The sequence below is a fragment of the Solanum dulcamara genome, chromosome 9, assembly GCF_947179165.1.
Source record: "Solanum dulcamara chromosome 9, daSolDulc1.2, whole genome shotgun sequence".
NCBI lineage: Eukaryota > Viridiplantae > Streptophyta > Magnoliopsida > Solanales > Solanaceae > Solanum > Solanum dulcamara.
The window spans coordinates 19,150,003-19,172,305 of record NC_077245.1 but is presented as its reverse complement, the minus strand read 5'-3'; the positions used below and the strand labels follow the sequence as shown (position 1 = coordinate 19,172,305).

At 37.5% G+C, this 22,303-nt stretch overlaps 1 protein-coding gene across 2 annotated transcripts in view; it reads left to right on the top strand.

Annotated features, from left to right (window-relative positions):
* The first annotated feature begins 479 nt into the window (after nucleotides 1-479).
* The window catches only part of LOC129902409 (protein PSK SIMULATOR 1-like), a 35,598-nt gene continuing 13,774 nt past the window's right edge, over nucleotides 480-22,303 (top strand). The window contains exons 1-8 of one of the 2 annotated variants that reach the window (XM_055977639.1): nucleotides 480-744; nucleotides 1,012-1,403; nucleotides 4,520-4,845; nucleotides 4,940-5,032; nucleotides 5,129-5,219; nucleotides 7,816-7,909; nucleotides 12,668-12,765; nucleotides 12,950-13,019. In XM_055977639.1, the coding sequence (XP_055833614.1) occupies nucleotides 1,077-1,403; nucleotides 4,520-4,845; nucleotides 4,940-5,032; nucleotides 5,129-5,219; nucleotides 7,816-7,909; nucleotides 12,668-12,765; nucleotides 12,950-13,019 (1,099 nt within the window). In that variant the 5' untranslated portion in view covers nucleotides 480-744; nucleotides 1,012-1,076. Of the gene's footprint in view, nucleotides 745-1,011; nucleotides 1,404-4,515; nucleotides 4,846-4,939; nucleotides 5,033-5,128; nucleotides 5,220-7,815; nucleotides 7,910-12,667; nucleotides 12,766-12,949; nucleotides 13,020-22,303 lie in introns of those variants that run through there. The other variant, XM_055977641.1, reaches the window with a different exon arrangement.

Sequence of the window (22,303 nt, the reverse complement as noted above, 5' to 3'; positions counted from 1 at the left end):
TCAATACTTTATTGGTTATTAACTTTGCCATTTAACATTCAATTCACATTATTGTCCTAATTCATTTATTTGTGTTGCACTTGTATAGTTCTTTTCATGTTAGTTGTTACTGTTTCTATTTTATGAAAATTTTGTAAAGTTACATTATTGTACCGTTACGCTAAATTATTAGAGAAGTCATATATTTATTTTATGATTATTTTTTTATTAGTTAAATCGAAAATTGAAATGTTAAGGACCAAAATCTATACACCGAAATCTGATAAAACATATCTTAATGATTTAGCATATTGACAACAAGAACATTTTTGGATCAAACTATTGACATGAAGAATATTTTTGGACCAAATAATAAATAAGGGGTATTTTTGATATTTTTCGTTTTTTTAATAGTAAAAAAAACATAATGACACTTTTCTCATTAAACAATATTGTTATGGTCAAACACTCGAACTAATGTGATTACTTAGGTTTAATGAATTTGTCACAAAAAAATTAAGGGAAAAAACACGGTGGCGTATGGGACCTGCAATGGTTTGAAGTTTGACGTGGCAGAAGAAGTGTCTTGTCATATTCTGACAAAGAAGAAAAGGAACACTTTGCGACCTCGGTCTTTCCGTTTACTCCCCACCCCTTCATACGCTCCAAAAATGCTAAGCTAAAACCCCTCTTCCTTCTTCCTGTGTTAAAGAAAGAGAGTTGCAGAATCCCAAGCTGTCATCTTTATTAGTTTTCTCTTGCTGGGTAAGTCTCTTTTTTCCTTCATCTCTGATTGTTTGTGTTTTAATTGATTTACTCAAACTGGGATCTTTAAGGCACATGTACAGCCCTTTCCCGGACCCTACTTGAATGTGGGATGTTTAGATAACAGTTGTTCTTATAGTTGGTACTGTAGAAATATTTATGTTGCTAAACTTTGTTTTGGATTAAGATGTTGGCGTTATTAATCTATTTGAGCAGTAAATGTGAGCAATTTCCAAGAGAAGCTTTGACACTTTTAGCATTCTGCAGTGGCAGGTTCACACTGTTTTGGTTCTGCTCGAGATTGAAATAGGTGGAAGATCATTATTCAGAAGATGGGTGGTCTTTGCTCTAGAAGAGCTAACGCTGAGAACACAACAGATGGTGGCATTCCACATGTGAATGGTCATCTTGATTATGGTGCTGGAATAGTTTATCAGTCGCGTAGATTGCTCACACAACTAAACAGTGATCCCATGCAATCCCCTGCTGAGGAAACCGCTGATGAGCAACTAACTGAACCAGCATTATCTTTTCCGGAGGTGAATGCGATTTCTCTTGGGATTCCTATGGATGATGTTGATGATGGAATTCCAAGACTGTCCAGGGTTTTATCTAACAAATCCAGATCAACTAGGTCAAAGCAAGTTGCAATTGCAAAGGTGAGTAGTCGTCACATATGCTATGTTACGTCCTTTGGCTATGACCTAGTGCATTTGTCTTTTTCCTTATTGTAGCTAGTAATTATTTGAAAGTTTCCAATATAGCAGTTTACAAGATAAATGGACTCATCGTGATATGCAAATGTGAGGGGTGTATCCACTTATGCAAATGTTAGATTTTTCAGCAACATAATAAACCAAATGTGAAACTAAAGAAGAAGAAAAACGAATGGATGAACCAAAAAATGCTTTCGTTGCCATAGTGTTTGATTTTTAGAGTATGTTATTTGTAACTTATATTGTGGAAAAACCCAGTGTGGTCGTGATTAGCTACTTGGCCATTTTAATCTCATCTTTTGTCATCCTCTCATATAACTGAAGGATGTAATCTGACAACCTCCTGAAATATTCCCTACTCTTTATTAGAGCGTCTGATACTGCACGAGTCAGATTGTTAATGCAGAGGTGTTCATGAAAAATTGGAAACCGAATCTAACCGTAAACCAAACTAGTGTTGGCAAATGGGTGGGTGGGACGGATTGGATGGGTGGGTTGGAGACGGATTAGATAGAAACAAATATATTATTCGACCTGCCCATATATAGTATGGATGAAAATTGGGTTGAATGACGGATATTATCCATGGCTTCTGAAAGAAAAAGAACTCTCCACTTAGATTGGAAACTGAATCTAACTGTAAAACCAAACTACCGTTGGCAAATGAGCGGGACAGATTGGATATGGGTGGGTTGAAGAAAGAAAAAGAACTTTCCACTCAGATTGGAAATCGAACCTAACTGTAAACCAAAACTAGCGTTGGCAAATGGGCTGTACAGATTGGATATGGGTGGGTTGAAGATGAATTAGACAAAAACAGATAAATTATCTGACTTGCCCATATTTGATATGGATGAAAGATGATTTGAATGATGGATATTATCAATGGTTTCTGAAAGAAAAAGAACTCTCCACTTAGATTGGAAACTGAATCTAACAGTAAACCAAACTAGTGTTGCCAAATGGGCGGGACAGATTGGATATGGGTGGGTTGAAGACGAATTAGACAAAAACAGATAAATTATCCGACCTGACCATATTTTATATGGATGAAAAATGGGTTGAATGACGGATATTATCCATGTCTTTTGAAAGAAAAAGAACTCTTCACTTCGATAGCCTGCCTAATCTCCCCACAACAACTCTTTCATACAACTCATTAAAAGACCATCGACTTGAGTAGTCCTATTTTACAAAATATACGTAAAATAAGTATAAAAGAATCTGATGTAATTTAAAATGAGAGAGAACAAATGACAGAATTTGACTGATGCATGAGATAGCATCTTAGAAAATAAAACATTGTAGTAGCGGATGTTTTTAAATCTTATTTAGTCGATGACATTCAGAAACAAAAGCACATCTGTAAACACTTCCAAGAGAGCATGTGCTGCTGAAGGTTTAGTTAATAAGACTACTGAAGGTGATCTTTGGTGAATAACACTTGGCCGTGAAAAGGCCTTTCGGTTTTGCCTTTCTTTTGTCTTGGTTCTTTTTCTTTTTTCTTCTGCCAATTTTTTCCTTTCCTTTTAAAGCAAATCAAAATAAGATGTGCTAACTAATTAAAGCATTTTTTTTAATTACTCTAAAAATGGAATTAATTGAATGAGTTAAAAATTAAATATCAACGCTACATCAAAGAAATATTTAAACGTTAAAAATAGAACTATATAGAACGCAAAATGGAGGATCAGAATTTAACTTTGCATACACGTGCAAGTTGGAATATAAATTGTTGCATTAAGTTTTTTAACAATGTATTTGATCAGATTGAAAAATTATGAATAAGAAGTATAAAAGAAAATGACGATGTGCTGAATGGAAAAAAATCATATAAAGCAGTACATTACGGGAAAAAAGAAAAATACTAGTACTACATTTATTTATTCTGTGTCAAAACTTTTAATCTTACTGTTTTAACTTCTCTATTGTAATAATGGATCCCACATCTTACATTCTGAACTTCATAATTGAAATATAAAACCGTGATTCCTAATCTTTCCTTTAATATTAATAAGAAAAAAATGTGTAGGTGAAAGATCATTAGCCTTAATGATCTAGAAAGCAATAGTCGGTCCTCCTTTACCATTGCAATAGTGGGTTATATGGGTTTGGAGGGGATTGGGAATTGTAAAACCCATTATTTATCCCTCAAGTATCCGTCTTTAGTGGGTAATAATGTCTTATGGACATTATCTATATCTCATCCGTTTTAAAAAATCAATTATCCAAACCGTTTTAATTGGGCGGGTTGGATGGATATTTGCTTTTCATCCATTTTGCAACAGTAAATCAAACTAAAGTCACGTTAAAAATCAGGCATGTTCTTTGACTTGGTATATTAGGTTTTAAATTTGGAAAAACCATCAATATGATTTGGTTCAATATTTATAAAAAGTCAAACCAAAATAAACTCTCTTTCTCTCTCTCTCTCGCTTTATATATACATATATGTGTGTGTATATGTATTTGCCAGTTTATAACTTCCTATGAACATAACTATTTGTTCTTATAGAGAATTTTTTTCAATACAACCTTAGATATTTTTACCCATAAAAAAGATGTATGTAAATTTTCATGGTACTTTCTTTGAGTTTTCTATTCTTCTATATTGAAGTTATCTAGGAGAAGTGATTTATTTTTTGTTTTTAATCATTAAGGTAAAGTAAGTATGAAAGCATATATGGATATAAGGTGATTGTTTGATTTATGAATGTGAACATTGTCATGTCCCAAGATGAATTCCTCACAGATATTTGAATTGATAATAGGTTCGTCAATTTGTTTGGTTCTTGCTAATCATATCTCGACATATGAGAAATTTCTCCTTTGACTCTAGGAGATTGAATGAATTGAGTTTGTGTGTTGTGTGAGAAAAATGAAAATCCCAAATAAACCGACAAAATCAAAACAAAAATGCAGGCTCTATTTGATTTGTTTTGGTTATTTAGTAAACTGACACAACTGTTTCTTTAAGGTAAAAAATGAATCAAACTTAATCCTGAACACCCTTAAATTTCGGTATTCTAATTGGAATTTATCTATTATTTGCTAGACAGGTTTCAGAAGTGAGTTCTCTGTTGGGAAGAGCTGGTACGGCGGGGCTTGGTAAGGCTGTAAATGTGTTGGACACACTGGGTAGCAGCATGACAAATTTAAACCTTAGTAGCGGTTTTGCGTCAAACATGGCAACCAAGGGAAATAAAATTTCAATTTTGGCATTTGAAGTTGCCAACACCATTGTCAAGGGTGCCAATCTTATGCATTCTCTTTCAAAAGAGAATGTGCAACATTTGAAGGAGGTGGTGCTTCCTTCAGAAGGTGTGCAGCTCTTGATAACAAAGGATATGGATGAGCTCTTGAGAATTGCTGCAGCAGACAAGAGGTGCTAAGATTCTGAGATAGCTTGTTGTCGTATAAGATGCTACTTTCAAGTTCTGTCTGCCAGAGTGAATTTCTAATATTTTGTAATATGGCAGGGATGAACTGAAAATATTCTCTGGTGAAGTGGTTCGTTTTGGAAATCGCTGTAAAGATCCTCAATGGCACAACTTGGAACGTTACTTCGAAAAGTAACTGCTATAAGCTTTTATCTGTTATTGCTTGCTAGTCATCAATACACCTCAATGAGTGATCACATCATTTATTGTACATTTCATTATATTTAGGCTGGAATCTGAACTGACACCTCATAAAAACTTGAAAGAAGAAGCAGAGGCTGTGATGGTGCAGTTGATGATCTTGGTTCAGTATACAGCTGTGAGTTTTTATCTCATTATTCATTCATTTTTTGATCTCCCATTGTCGTGTATATTCCATTACATACATATTTTGATTCTTTAGTTTGGTTTTAAAAAATAGTGGAGAAGAAATAGGATCTATCCATGATTGAAAAGGTCATGCAAATTTAAGACTGTTAGAAACGCACACTAGTCATTGATGCTCTGGTAAAGTAGGTTACTGTGACTACAAATGGAGCCAAATATAACTAGCACTGTCACTGCTGTGTCATCAGCTGTTCTCAGAAAATCGTAAGAAGACCGTGTGAAATCATTGAAGGTTATTTTATTTTGGTGGCCTACAACATGGATTCATAGTATCAAATTATCACATTCATAGTAATTAGTGGGAAATATGGTCTCGCACAAAGCAAGGAGAAAATATTGGTTGCCAGGGAGGTGATTTCATTTGCCCTTTCTCTTTTGAAAGATGGAAGCACATGAGAGGCGCATGACTTCCAGCCAAATCTAACAGAAATTTGACAAAGAGGGTGTTGGCTGGGTTTAGATAGTTCGATGGGTGAAACTGCGATAGGCGAAGGGCCTCTACAAGACGCCGGCTCTAAAACAAATTAAATCAATTCATATTCATTTTTATTTTGAATTTGTATTGCTTGAAAAGTTGACCACAAAGTGGTGCTTCAGCTCGAAAACAAATTGAAAATTGCAATATCTTCCTGATGCATTATTAATGAACAACTTGCTTCATAAGAAATGACTATATTGTCAACATATATATAATCAGATAGATAGGAATATCATGTATAGAATGTGGAGAGAGGTCATAATGATCTGACTTGCCATTCCATCTGACCTCCTGGACTACTAGGTTGAAGCGTTTAAACCAAGCCCGAGAGAATCCATAAAGGAACCATCCAAGTAGACATATTAGATTGTTTCTCTCCCCCCCGCCCCCCCCCCCACACTTATAGTTAGGGTCTCGATTAGCCTCTTTGATTGTTGTTTAGAGACCCCTCTATTCCTAATAGCTGGCGAAATAGGAGCCCATTCTTACTTGATTGATTTAAACACATTCTTTCTAATTGCCCTCTCCCCCTTCCAAACAACAAAACCTGGAGGTTGGTCCATATAAACTTCTTTTTTCCCGATTTGGAGCTGTTGCTGCCATATCTGAGCTCCATTCATGATAGATTTAGTGAGATGATCATTCTCATCCCTTCACCTCTGCATGGGGTTTAGTGATAGACAGTAGTTTTTGCAATGAGTTCTTTCGGTTCTTCCCAGCAGCGATGTTCCCCCACTGCATCTGAAGGCTATTGTCTTTGATAGGAATTGGGAAAGCCGTAAAGGATCTCCTGGGTTCAAAATCTTCTGGTCATTCGAAGTGTTACATTTCTTAGCAGTTCACTATATATTGTTGCAAATATTGATCCTGCTTGATGATCAAAACGACCTAAGTCACTTACTAGGCAAGACTCAGGAATTTTTTAGCTTTTCTATTTCTTCATCCCCGTCCAAAAGATTATCCGTTTATTCTCTCTTGCTATGGCATTCTCCATGTCAGGGGATAATGATGGCAAGCTCGTTACAGCTTTGTAGGATTTTAAAATCTTTCCCCGACTACTGATAGAACATCATAACACTCCAGCGACAACATTAAAGTTCTCTTACCTTCAAGGTCACATCAGCATACTCCATGTGCTTGATGGAACTATGTTAATAGATTCTTGTTGATTTTTTGGGGTCAGTAATGGATGCTTAAAAAAGAAAAAACTGAAAAGGAAGGCATCACAATGAATAGCTCAATGGATATGTTAAAGTTTCTCCTGGATTTTGTTTCATGATTGGGTCAATAATGGATGTTGCCACACAATTTGGCTTTATCAGTTTCACTTTTATACAATAATCAATTAGTTACTCCCTTTGTTCCATTTTATGTGGCCATATTTCCTTATTAGTCCGTTAAAAAAGAATGATACCTTTTTATATTTGGATAACATTTAACTATAAACTTCCTATCTTATTCTTACTGGCATGCTTTTAGAGCCTCAGAAATCACATGGCATGTTTAAGACTGCAAGTTCCAAAATCATCTTTTCTTTCTTAAACTCTACGTCTAATCAAATTATGCCACATAAATTGAAACAAACAGAGTAACATGTAGGGCCTTGTAAACAACTAGATAACTAAGCAAATCATCACATCATATTTTCATCCGTTTGCTTCACTAAAAATCTGGAATGAAATTCCATTTAGTTTATTTAAAGTGAAATATTTACAACAAGAATTGCACTTTTGGGTGCCGAAGAAGAAAAGATCCCTTGGAGATATCTTGTTTTTGCATTTTCGGGTTTGGTAAGAATTCAAGCCTAACATTTAACAAACCTTTTTAGGAGCCATACTGGTGGGAGGTTGGTTAGTATGGCTTCTTTATCACAGACGGGCCAATATCAGTACTAACCACACTAAAGAGCTTTGTCGTTATTACAAAGAAACAGCCAGAATTTGCTTATTAGTTCATTTTCTGTAATCTAGGACATCAATTTGCATTCCTCTTTTCGTAAAAATTTATCTGGCTCAGGTTCTAGTAAGGATAACTAGTCTGCTTTTTGCAGGAACTGTACCATGAATTCCATGCGTTGGACAGATTTGAACAAGATTATCGGCGTAAAGTTCAAGAAGAGGATACTTCAAATGCTACTCAGAGAGGTATTACATAACAACAGTTATTTTTTGTTATTTGTTATTCTTTAAAAAAGCAGCTTGAAGCTCAAATTTTCCATAGATGAAATTTGAACTTTAGTTGCTTCAATGTGTTCATCATATTTTTTTTTTACGAACATGGCAACTTTTTCATGTTGTGGTGCCTTGACAGAGCATCAAACGTGTTTGTTTTTATGGGTTTCATTTATTATTGCAACAATGTTTAGTAATTGTTCAGTTGGGGAAATCTTGAAGATCATGGGAAGAAAGAGGGAATTTAGGAGGAAATGGGAAGCAGCGGACTTGCATTTAAAAGTCGTTTGAATAATCTCTCCCATAATTTCCCTTTAAGTATAGACATCTCTCTGAAGGAGTATCAAAATAAAATCTCACACTTCCATCCATTCATCAACTTTTGTACTCTAAGTTGTATAGATTTAAGTAAAATCTACTTTAGAGAGAAAATGTCATTTCAAAATAAGACACTTCCAGCCAAAATAAAAGTTAAATAATTGTATGTTGGTCAATTTGCAAATTTGCAGCCTTTGGAATAATAACTATGGTTTATTGACTTCAGGTCCAATGACCGAGGACTCCTGCAAGAAGGTCTTATCCCTAAGTGTCCAGCATTGTCTACCAAGATACTTTAATTTTGAATGTTAATTATTGGTAAAGTTTTTTGCATTTGATATTGCATATTTGCAATAAGCTAGGTAAACTAGTCGAATTTTCTTGCGGACTAGTCAAAATTCTTTAGGACAATCACAAATGGGAACTTTTCTTACTTTTATGTTTCCTCGTCTTGCCCTGGCGTTGTGCAGGGCAAATTGGGACCCCCTACTCAGAAAATGACTTCAAATTCACTTATTTAAGTAGTTAAAATGTCATGCCCCAAAATTTACGTGACCAGTACCCGACACACTACCTGCACCGAACAAACCAATCCTATATGATGTTACCCGATTATATATGCATTTGAATCCATAAACACAAAAAGTTGAAATTCATTCATGAAGCCATCAACTTTAAATATAAACCCTTTATTTATATAGAAATGAAAAATAGATAAAAGTGACAATGTTACGCTCATGCATGCCACATGGTAAAAGATAAATACAACCAAAAGAATAACTGTTTATGACTCTATGACAAGGAATGAGCTAGCCAACTTAGACAGGCCTCAGTGACTCAAAAGAATAATTCTAACTGATCTCCACGAAAGCAAAGTGGAGCCTCACCAAAAATCACTATGGAAGTGGAGTTGTCCTAAACAAGCTGCTCGTTCTGAGCCACATTAGTTTCTGAAATAAATAAGGGGATGGTGGCTGACAGGCCTAAGCTCCACATGCCTAGCATGTAACATAGGCCGTTTCTTCAAGAAGTAGAACAAGCATTTAAGCAAAGTATGTGCAATGCTACGAACATTGGTAGAAAGCGTAAAACATTTATATCAATTCATAAATCTGACATTTTAAATGAAAAGTCAAATCATGAAGAGGGGAGTTCATATGTGTCTAAGTTGTTTCTTTTGTGAGCAACATGCAGAGACAAACAACCATTTGTTCTACACTATAAAGTTGTTGGCAGCTACGAATTTTGTTTACTAGCTTAAGGGGTATTAGACGGATTATGTCTGAAAGAGCCGGCCATGCTCTAGTAAGCTGGAATATGGAGGGCAGTGGCAGCACAAACAAGAACAGATGGAGAATCGTCCCAGCAATAATATGGTGGACCTAATGGAAGGAGTGGAACTCTAGATGTTTTGAGAGCTAAGAGTAGTCCTTTGCATAAGATCAAATGAATTGCATTATCACTTTTTCCTATTGGTGTGGTTTGGGTATATAGATGATCCATTGGCTATTATAGACATATTAAGATCCTTGTAAGAAGTAGGATCTAGAGATGGTTTATTTTTGTTTTTTCCCTTTGTTTCTGGTCCTACACATTTGGATGTAGGCTGTGAATTGTGATGTAAATTTTTGGATTCTAGCCTTTCTGCTGATGATTGATATACAAAATGTTACCTTCGTTAAAAAAAAACACATTTCAAAGTCAACATTAGCTTATAAGCTTCAAATCATAAACACTTAAGTTTATGCATCTAGCGGGAGTCTAAGTTGCTCGGATTCTTCACTTTCGGTGCCGCACCTGTGTCGACGATGTGGGTGTGGGATCCATATCGGATGATCAATCGACTTTGGGCACTTTGACCAAAATAGACGGAGAAATTTGAGATAAATACCTATGGTTTCTGAAATCAAAACAAAAGTAGGGTGAAATTGAAGAAAATGAAATAGCTTGTATATAGAAAGTTCTATGCCAATCTTTTTTTCTATCTCCTAGGATTCTCCTCTTGATCAATATTTTCTCCTTGGAAGACCCGGTAAGTTTTCCCCATAATGTCTCATAATTGAAACGTATAACTCCAATTTTAGATATTCGAATTACTTTTAGCTGAATCCACGAACCCGTATCCGTACACTCAAATCTTAAAATTTAGATCATGAAGGACCAACCTCTAGATCCACACCTGTATTGGACACCCGTACCTGAATACGAGCAACTTAGCTGAGAGGACTATATCGACATCGACATAAATTTCATAACCATAGGTGTACACCTTAGTGGCAAGTATTATAACGCTAGTTGCTTAGGTGTCTTATCGTAGTGTCGTACTAATGACAGTGTTGTCAAAGAAGTGCTTAAGTCGTAAAATAAGGCTCAAAACTTATTGCGCGCTTCACCTCGCTTAATGTGCTTCAATGTCTTCATCAAGATTCCAAGGCATAATTTTCCTTATAATGAGCCTCTTCTGAAGAGGCGACACTAAACGATTGATATTTCACTATATCATCATTTTTTCCAATTTCTTTGTTCATATATTTGTCATGCATGCTTATAATTATTAGTATTGGACTAAACATATATATTTTTATTTTTTCTTCCTTTGCGCCTTCTCTTATTAAAGCCCACGTTTTATTTGCACCTAGAGCTTAATGTCCCAAAAAGCCTTAGATTTTTTGATTTTGATAACACTGACTAAGGATAGTAAATTTGACCACACTAGGGAGGACTTTAACCCTTACACTTCTGAGTTCAGCCTTAGCTGTCTATGTCCCTATACTGACACGTGTAGTCTCTTGGCAATGAGTAGAACCTTCCTAATAGCACTCCCAGTTCTCAAAAGCAACTCATGAATCATTTTTATCTCAAAATAGATTGCATGGCCTTAATAGCCTCAAAAGTTTGTTATATAAATCAAAATACTAATGGCCTATCCAACACATTTGACGACATACAAATGTAAAACATTTCTCACATGGAAAATCATTTATCACAAGAGAAATAACAACAACGACATATCCAATGTGGTCTTACAAGTGAGGTTTGGAATATCACAGGAGAAATAAACTCAAAGAATTCAAACAAAGTGCTATTTCGAATCATTTAGCTTTTAAAAGTATACATATATGAGGTATCACAAAACATAAACCAAAATGGCATCGAAACATTTAGTAATTAACATAATGCTGCATTCCTAATCCACTTGTATCCACAAGCTAGGATTCACTTTTAGAATCAAATATTTAAACCATTTTGAACACATTTTGGAGAAAAAGCTCAAAGAGGTAATAAATCTCTACATATTTCAATACTCTTCCCAAATTTTATTTCAACGTCCCAATGCCGCTGCCGATATATCCAATTTGTATCAAGAGTAGTTCATTTAGACTCAACATAGCCTATTTAGGGCTTAAACTTTGACTACCAATCCCAAAATACTACTGAAGGTGCTTAATCACCTTATTAGATCCATCCATCCATCCTTGGCCTTCAATAGTCTATTGGAGTCATTTATAACCCAATTTGTGTTTAAATAGACAAGGTCACTACTTAGTGTCTTCCCCAATAACGAACATTAATGGAAACCTAGGGTTTCATTTAATACCTTTATCCTACCACTTTCTAAATGTATAATAGCATTTAAACACTAACTTTGTATTCAATAAATGAGTTCCAAGTAGTAGAAATTACCTTTGGTAGCAAAACCCTTCACAATTTCCTTTTTGAGTTCTTGAATAATATTAGCGTTAATCTACTTTATTTAACACAACATATGGTAACAATCTCACCTTGGATATCCCAAGTGAAGCCTTGGCGAGCCCCACCCCTCTAGCTCTCCTAACACATAGCCAAATATTGAAAATGGCAAAAAATTCACCATCTAGGCTATAGCTGATCAATTCATTCTTTTTTATGTCTTTGGTTGTAGATGCTTACAAACTCCTTATTCTGTGTACTTTCAGGTTTGGTGAACCATAGTTTTCGATCCTTCTGTTTTAGTTCTTGTTACAATAAACTGACATGGTTTTAGACTTTTAGGGTTTTAGCATAGACTTCATGAGTTGTGAGTAGTTTTACAGGTCACCCCCTTTCAGAATCTTTTCCTTTTCTGACCACCCATTTAATATTAGGAACTGTTTTGTCTGGGTGTTATAAATCTGGTTATGAGGACAAGAGCTCATTACATGATTACTTGAATGCTATTCCTTAATCAATGTTTGGTATGTGCTTCACAAAATTAATTTTTTTCATGCAACTACCTAAGAAAATGATTAAGAAACACGTGTTGATTATGGAAGGTTAATTTAAGTGTCAGAGCAAGAATGATGTTGGGTTTCATAGAGACTAGCATCTGTGAGTTTTTTCTCCTTTGGTTTTGTACGTTTGTTGATCATCTTCTTTTTCTTTTCGTTTGTATAGGAGATAGCCTTGCAATTTTAAGGGCAGAGTTGAAAAGTCAAAGGAAACATGTCAAAAATTTGAAAAAGAAATCCCTCTGGTCCAAGATATTAGAAGAGGTAGCAAGTCAGTGCTGCTTTATTTTCTCTTTAATTCTTGAATTTAAATAATGGTAATTTGATTATTATTTCTTAGTGGATCCGTTAATGATACATATTCTTAGCATGAAATGGTTAGACTGTTTTAGATATATTAATCAAATTTCTTTGAACATTATACTAACTTGTTTACTCGTTACTGAAGGTGACAGAGAAGCTTGTGGACATTGTGCATTTCCTTCATTTGGAAATCCATGCTGCATTTGGCTGTGCTGGTAATGCGTTTGAACCTTCAATTCAACTTCTCTTATGGTGCTTTTTTTACTGCCATGTAGGGGCTGGTTGGAGGAGTGATTGTTCTTAATTTGATGTTTCTGTTTACTTTCTTAATTAATGCTTGTATTCAAGTTTTGTTCTGTATCTTCAGAGTTCCTTTTTTTGGATTGAACATTTATGTTAAATTGTTAAAAAGTATGACAAATCGAGCCCACAATTTGATTTCTTAATAAGGTAAATACTTTTGTTAATGTTGGGGAATCCCCATATACAAGTAGTATACCGAGAAGTAGAGAAACCTAGGTCAAGATATGGTGTTCTACAAGTATCACCCGTTCAGCTTTATAACCAAGGGCCTCACGGGTGCTAAAAAAAAAGAAGCAGAGACATGAGGCTACTCCTCACAAGTACACAATCACTCTACCCTAGAACATAGCATAGTGAGAGATACCGTTGACCAACATAAACCATGTGAGTTATAAAATGGTGTTCAGTGTCTTCCCAACACCGAAAAGAGGTTGCCCTACTTGCCAGGTAAGGACCATTAACATGAGCTATATGTGGATCCACTAGCTTAAGCTTTGATTGTCCAACTTGGGACATTCTACGGGGCACGTAGTTATGGGACCTAGGTGATTGCTCCTAGTCCACTTGGTGCTAGGCAAACTCTCAACAAGAATATCGTAAATAACAATCATAGCATGCTTGAAAAGCATAAGAATAGTTCCGAAAAACATATCATGAACCTCAACCCAATCAAAGTCATAAGAGATTCTTAATCAAAAGCATCTAGATCATGATAAGCTTTTCATAGAAAATCATACTTAAATCAAAGTGGCTAAGTCATGGAGAACCTTCATGATGAGATTACTTTCCTTTTGAAGCAAACCTTAATTTCATAAAATTCATATTGATACTTTATCCAAAGCATCCTTGAAATTATATTTCATAAATTCATGATGCATGTATAGTTCTTAAACATAGGTCAAAATCATAAAATAGACATAACGCATGGGTTCATGTAAATTTCATCAAAAACGTATAATTAATATCAATTCATGCATAATAAGATCAATTGAAGTGGAATAGATTGAACCCAATGCAAGATCATCAAATTTATCTAGGGTTTAGGAGCAAATCATAAGAGGAATTGAAAATACTTTGGGACTCCATGGATGAAAGAGGATCCATGGATGAAATTCCCACATACCTCGTTGAAATCTAGCCTTGAAGCTTGAGAGGAGACTTGGCTTCTTGAAACCCTAGCTTGGAGAAGAAGATGACCCTTGGAGAGAAAACCTTTGGATGCCTTACAGATTTTTAGGTGAATGGGAGTGAATGAGGGAAATTTGAAGGGTTTGGATAGATATAGGTCGTGCAATGTAGTCCAAAACGATGTAGCTTAGGTGTTAAATGAGTGGGAAATGTTCAAAATATCCCTAAAATAAATTTTGCCGAAGTGACCCGCGAGACCTATCTATGGGTCATAGGTCAGTCGATGGGTCTTCATTGAGGTTCGTAGAGTCAGACCCAAAATTCTAAGTCTGTGAAGTTTCATCTATGACCTGTACTGCATGACTTGAATTCCAACTTCTCTGAATATCACTCTACGGACGTACCTACAGGTCGTAGACTCATCGACCAGTTATAGGTACCACTCGTCCTACACAACCTTCAAAACATAGTCTCTAACTGGTCGATGAGTCTACGACCTGTAGGTACCACTCATCCTACACAACCTTCAAAACATAGTCTCTAAACCTCTCAGTACGAACCATCTTACGACCTTGTCGAACATAACTTGAGCTATTGGAATTTACCAACTTCAGGACCCTCACTTACGAACCGCATCTATGAACTGTAGGACCTTATATGGTTCGTGGACACCACTCGTAACCTAACCCAACACTTATCCAAATTTTTCCTAAGTGCCTGGGCTTCGTGCGATTGCTCTCCTATGGATCGTAGGTTGGCTCGGAGAAGCTTGCACCAGAAGTATTCCTGCAACATTTCTCCTTCGTTTCGACTTTCCAACTTCCGGGTTCTCACAATATCTCTCCCTTGGGAACATTCGTTCTCAAATGAGACTCAAGCTAGCATGAATAGAGTAGGGAACGAGATCTAACAACCCAACAAGAATGCAAAACTCATCAAAATATATAAAAACCAAGGAGTAATCAACCCAAGCTAAAACATGACTTTAAAACCGATTTCATGAACATGCATGCATATGGAAACATGAGAATAATTGAGATGCATAAATTCGAAATAGTAAACATGAGGAACTAATACCTCAAGCTAAAATGAAGCAGAAGGAAATAGATGAGGATAACAGGACATCATAGAGGCTTCAACCTCCCATGTAGTACCCTTAACTAATTGATTCCTCCAAAGAACTTTAACAAAAGCAACTTCTTTATTCCCCAACTTTCGGACTTGACGATCAAGAATCTCAACCAGAACCTCTTCATAAGATAGGCTTTCTTTCACACCAACACTCTCCAATGGCACAACAGTAGTAGGTTCACCAATACACTTGTTCAACAAAGAGACATGAAACACTGGATGCACCGATGTCAATTCCGAAGGCAAATACAACTCATAATCCACCTTGCCGAAATGCCTCAAAATCTGATATGGGCCGACAATTCAGGGACTAAGCTTCCCTTCTTGCCAAAACGCATCACACCCTTCATAGGAGAGATTTTCAAGTAAACCCAATTATTAACTTCAAACTCAAGTTCTCTTCTCCTCACATTCGAATAGGATTTCTGTCAGCTTTGGGCAATCTTCAACCTTTCTCTAATGAGTCGAACTATCTTCATAGCTTCACAAACTAACTCGGGCCCTATCAAAGCAACCTTGCCAAGCTCAAACCACTCAATAGGAGACCTACATCTCCTACCATAGAGATCTTCGAACGGAGCCATTTGAATACTCGAACGATAGCTATTATTATAGGCAAACTCAGTCAAAGGCAAATGGTCATCTCAATTACCCTTGAAGTCAATCACACAAGCTCTCAACATATCCTCCAAAGTCTAAATAGTCCGCTCGGCTTGACCATCGGTCTGTGGGTGAAAAGTTGTACTAAGCTTAACTTGAGTACCAAGACTTTTTTGAAATGATCTCCCAAATTGAGAAGTAAACTGAGTACCTCGGTCTGAAATGATAGACAATGGGACACCATGCAATTTAACCAACTCTCGAATGTAAAGCCTAGCATAATCCTCGATTGAATAAGAAGTGTGAATAGGAAGAAAATGTGTCGATTTAGTCATTCAGTCTACAACAACCCAAATCGAATCATGTTGACGACGCGTATGAGGTAAATCTGTAATGAAGTTCATATTCAAATCTTCCCACTTTCAAGTAGGAATCTCTATGTCTTGAGCTAAACCTTTCAGTTTTGATGCTCAACCTTCACTTGTTGACAACTAGGACATTTAGCCACAAATTTTGCGATGTCGTTTTTCATGCCACTCCACCAATAAACTTTCCTCAAATCACGATACATCTTGGTGGATCCAGGGTGAATAAAATATCGAGAACTATGAGCTTCGGACAAAATCATTTCTCTTAAGCCATCAACATCGGGAACATATAATCGACCTTGGTAACGAAGCACACCATCTCCACCTTGGGAGAAAGTCTCAATGGCTTTTTTGGAAACCACTTTCTTCAATTCAATCAAAGCGGATCACTATCTTGTTTTGCCTTCACATTCAACACAAGAGACGATTCTGAGCTATTTTGCACAATAACACCACCCTTTTCAGAATCAACCAAATGAACACCCAAATGAACTAGTCTATGCACATCACGAACCAACTCCTTTTTCTCATCCTCAATATGAGCAACATTGTTCATGGACAATCTACTAAGATCATCAGCAACTATATTTGCCTTTCTCGAATGATAAAGAACACTCATGTCATAATCCTTCAACAATTCAAGCCATCTCCTTTGTCGAAGGTTCATATCCTTTTACCTAAACACATATTATAAATTCTTATGATCGGTGAACAGATCCACATGAACACCATAGAAATAGTGTCTCCATATCTTCAAAGCAAGCACCACCGCCACTAATTCCAAATCATGAGTCGGGTTGTTGTTTTCATGCACCTTAAGTTGCTTAGAAGCATAAGCTATCACCTTATCATAATGCATCAACACACAACCAAGACCAATCCTTGAGGCATCACAATACACAACATTACCATCAGATCATTCTGGTAAATTCAAAACTGGGGCAGAAGTAAGTTAACCTTTCAACTCTTGGAAAATCTTCTCACATGCTTCGAGACCATTAGGATTTCACTTTCTTTTGAGTCAACGCGGTCAAAGGTGAAGCAATGGAGGAAAAACCTTCCACGAATCGTCTATAGTAACCGGCTAAACTCAAGAAACTTCGAATATCAGAGGGAGAAAAAGGTCTAGGCCAATTCTTAACCGCCTCAATCTTCTTCGGATCAACTCTAATACCCTCACCAGAAACAATATGGCCATGGAGCACCACTGACCGCAACCAAAACTCACACTTGCTAAACTTAGCAAACAATTGATGATTCTTGAGAACTTGCAAGACAATTCTTAGATGATTGGCATGCTGATCCTCACTCCGAGAATAGACCAAAATATCATCAATAAACACAATGATGAACATATCCAAATATTGCTTGAACACCCTGTTCATCAAATCCATAAAGGCTGCAGGAGCATACAGAGTTCTGAAGGCCGTCTTCGGGATGTCACACTCTCTCATTCTAAGCTGATGATAACGCGATCGAAGATCAATCTTTGAAAAGTAGCTAGCACCTTGAAGTTGATCGAACAAGTCATCAATCCTTGAGATGGGATTCTTATTCTTGATTGTGACCTTGTTCAACTGTCTATAGTCAATGTATATACGGAGAGAACCATCCTTTTTCCGAACAAAGAAAACTGGAGCACCCTATGGAGAGATACTTGGTCTAATGAAACCCTTATCTAAGAGATCCTTCAACTCCTTAAGTTCTGTCGGAGCCATTCTATAAGGAAGAATAGAGATAGTTTGGGTATCTAGAAGAAGGTCAATACCAAAGTCTATTTCCCTTTTGGGAGGAACACCAGGAAGATCATCAGGAAACACTTCCGAAAACTCCTTCACAACAGGAACTGCCTAAAGAGTAGGGGTTTCGGAATTCGTATCCCTAACCCGTATTAGATTATAGATGCAACCTTTAGTAATCATTTTTCAAGCTTTAAGGCACGAGATAAATAGACCCTTAAACACGAAATTACTACCCTTCCACTATATGATTGGTTCATTGGGGAATTGGAATTAATCACTCGGGTTCTATAGTCAATGGAAGCATAACATGCATGAAATCAAGAATAACATCAAGGTCTGTCATATCAAGCTCTATAAGATCAACTGAGGTGATTTTATGAAAAACTGAGACGGGACAATTTCTATAGATTGAGAAATGCTCTAATAGAATTTTGAGATTGACATCAAACTTCATAGCAACATAATGAGTCACGCAAGAAAGATTTGCTCTAGGATCTAACAAAGCATAAACATCAAACTGAAAGACTTGTAAAATACCAATAACCATATCTGGAGAATCCTCCAAATAATGTCGAGTCTAGAGATCATAGAACCTGTTTTGGCACTGACCTCCACCAGAACCTGATGAAGTAACCTGCTGAGCATGGCAACCCAAAGTAGTCTGAGTCTGACGACCATCCTTACCTTTGCTAGCAATCGAAGCGTAATCCCTCATCTTGTGACCCATCTTACCACAACCATAGCGCGCATTCGAACCGGCTAAACAATCTCCTTGATGCTTTTTCCTACACCTCCTACATGTGGGGACAGTTTGACCACTCGAAGCTCCTCCTTGATGCTTAGGGTTAGACACTCTATCCTTGTTGAACTTTTGCATCGGAGCACTAGAAGAATTCTGTCCTGAGAACCTTCCTCGAAATTGTGAGCAGCCACCATTTTCGGACCTCGAATGAGAGAAATCACCACTATCCGTTTGAGCCCTCTCCTTAAGCTTTTCCTCCTCAATTTGTTTGGCATGAGTCATCAACCTCGAGATATCCATCTCCTTGATCAACATCACGGTTCTACATTCCTTGACAATCATGTCAGAAACATCGGAAACAAACTTGCTCATACGAGCCCTAGAATCAACCACCAAAGCTAGAGCATGCTTAGACAATTGTGTGAACTTCAAAGCATACTCCCTCACACTTATGTTGCCTTGTCTCAAATTTATAAACTCTTGCACTTTCGCCTCCATCAACTCAGGGGAAAGAAGCGGTCTAGAAAAACATCTTTAAACTTGCCGCAATCCAAGGGACCCTCACACATAGCTCTCTCCTCCTTCCATTGGTTGAACCAAACTTGAGCCACTCCCTTCAATTGATTGGCTGCCAAATCCGCCTTCTCCACCGGAGTCACACCCATGCTATCAACAATCTTTTGGATACCCTCTATAAACTCTTGTAGATCTTCGTCCACCTTTGAATCATGAAATTCTGGACTATTCATTCTTGTGAAGTCATGAACTCTTGTAGCCGCCGTACCCACATTTGGGTTCACGGGAGCTACCACCTCTCGGTTGGCCTGTGCCGCCATGGCTTGGGCAAGCACTTAGAAAGAGGCCCTAAATTCAGCATGAGAGGCTTGCTTGGCCAATGGATCAACTGTAGCTTGAGGTGCTTGACACTCCTCATTCTTTCACATTCACATTCCTTCTCATGTAAGCTCTTCTTGGAGGCATGGTTCTGTAACGCAAAGAACAAGAGTTAGAAGGAAAACCTTATAGAGTTCAACTATATCACACGACTTAAGAGTGATGAAAAAAGTAAAGTTTCTTAAACGCCTCATAGTCTCTCATTCATAAATGTGGCGTGCTTCGCACTAATGAGCAAGACTCTGCTCGATGCAACTTTGTCAGACACACTAGAAAACTTGAACCTGATACTCTGATACCAAGTTTGTCACTATCCAAGCTAGATCCTAGACGTGACACGACGATTAGAATCCTTAGAGACCATAATCAAGCCTCTTAGTATAACATAACATGACTTAGGATAACATAATATCAACATAAGAGGAATGCGGAAGATAAGTACAACAACATACCCAATGAAATCCCACAAGTGGGGTTTGGGGAGGGTAGGGTGTACGCAAACCTTACCACTACCTCATGGAGGTAGATAGTCTGTTTTCGAAAGACTCTCGGCTCAAAAGTCACAGTTCCAAGTTCGAGAGAAAAACAATATATAGCATAAAAAACGAAAATCAATGCAAATTTTACCAGACAAGAACAATAACGATAACAAAGTAATGTGATAATCAAAGGCAATAACAACACAACCATAAAGGCACACCTAGACCTATGACCACCCTAAACCTACACATAGCAAGACACCATTCTATCCCTACTAGTCTTCTACCCTAATTCGCGACCTCCACTCTTTTCTATTGAAGGTCATGTCCTTGGTGATATGGAGTAACGCCATATCTTGTCTAATCACCTCTCTCTAATACTTTTTCGGTCTACCCCTACCCCTTCGCATAGCCCCTAAATCCAACTGTTTGCACCTCTTAACTGGTGCATCGACACTCCTCTGCATATGTCCAAATCATCTCAGTCTCGCTTCTCTCATCTTATCTGCCACAGATGCCACTCCCACTTTCTCCCGAATAACCTCATTCCTGATCTTATCACTTCTAGTATGTCCACACATCCATCTTAGCATCCTCATCTCCGCAACATACATCTTCTGAACATGAGAGTTCTTTACTGGGCAGCACTCCACTCCATATAACAACGCTGGTCTAACCACCATTCTGTAGAACTTACCTTTAAGTTTAAGTAGTACTTTTTTATTACACAGGACTCCAGAGGCAAGCCTCTATTTCATCCACGCTGCCCTAATGCGGTGCGTGACATCATCATCGATGTCCCCACTACTCTGGATGATGGATCCAAGATATTTAAAACTTTCTGTCTTGGGGATATGTTAGGTGGCAAGCCTCACTTCCATGCTCTCTTCATCCATCGCAACACTAAATTTGCACTCCAAGTATTCTATTTTGGTCCTGCTCAAACTGAACCCTTTGGACTCCAGCGTTTGTCTCCAAACCTCCAACCTATCATTAATTCTGTCCCGAGTCTCATCAATCAAAACTGTCATTCGCAAATAGCATACACCATGGAACCTCCTCCTGAATAGACTGTGTCAGCTCATCCATCACTAAGGCAAAAAGAAAAGGGCTCAGTACAGATTCCTGATGTAGTCCCATCTCAACAGGAAATGCTCTGAGTCACCTTCCACCGTCTTAACCCGAGTATTGGCTCCAGTGTACATGTCTTTTATCGCCCTAATATACACTATCGGAATACCTGTAGCCTCCAGACATCTCCAGAAAACATCCCTCGGGATTTTGTTATAAGTCTTTTCAAGGTCAATGAACACCATATGAAGATCCCTTTTTCTTTCTCTAAATTTATCCACCAGTCTCCGTATAAGATGGATTGCTTCAGTAGTCGACCGCCCCAGCATGAATCCAAACTGGTTCTCTGAGATTGACACTCTTCTCCTCACCCTCGTCTCCACCACTCTCCCAAATCTTCATAGTGTGGCTTAGTAGTTTGATACTCCTGTAATTAATACAGTTTTGGATATCATCATTGTTCTTGTACAATGGAACTATAGTACTCCACCTCCATTCATCAGGCATCTTAGCAGTATTCAAAATAACATTAAACAACTTAGTCAACCACTCCAAACCTGCCTTGTTAGTGTTCTTCCAAAGGTCCATCAGAATCTCATCGGGCCCGGTCGCTCTCCCCCTCCTCATTCTTCTAATAACACGTCTAACTTCCTCAACCTTAAAACACCTGCTGTACCCAAAGCCTCGAAGACTATGGGAGTACGCCAACTTACCCAGTACAATGTCTTTGTCGTCTTTCTCATTTAGGAGTCTGTGGAAGTAAGCTTTCACCTTCGCTTGATAGACGTCTCATCCACTAACACTTCACCTTCCTCGTCCTTGATGCACTTTACTAGATCCAGATGAAAGGCTTTTCTCTCTCGCTTTGGCGAGCCTATATAATCTCTTCTCCCAATCTTTTTCTCCTAACTCTGACATACAGGCGTTCAAAAGCTACCGTCTTAGCACTTGTGACCGCCGACTTCGTTTCCGTCTTCACCTTCTTATAGATATCTACATGCTAGTCTGACATAGCCTGTAGTATCATACATGGGGCATAGG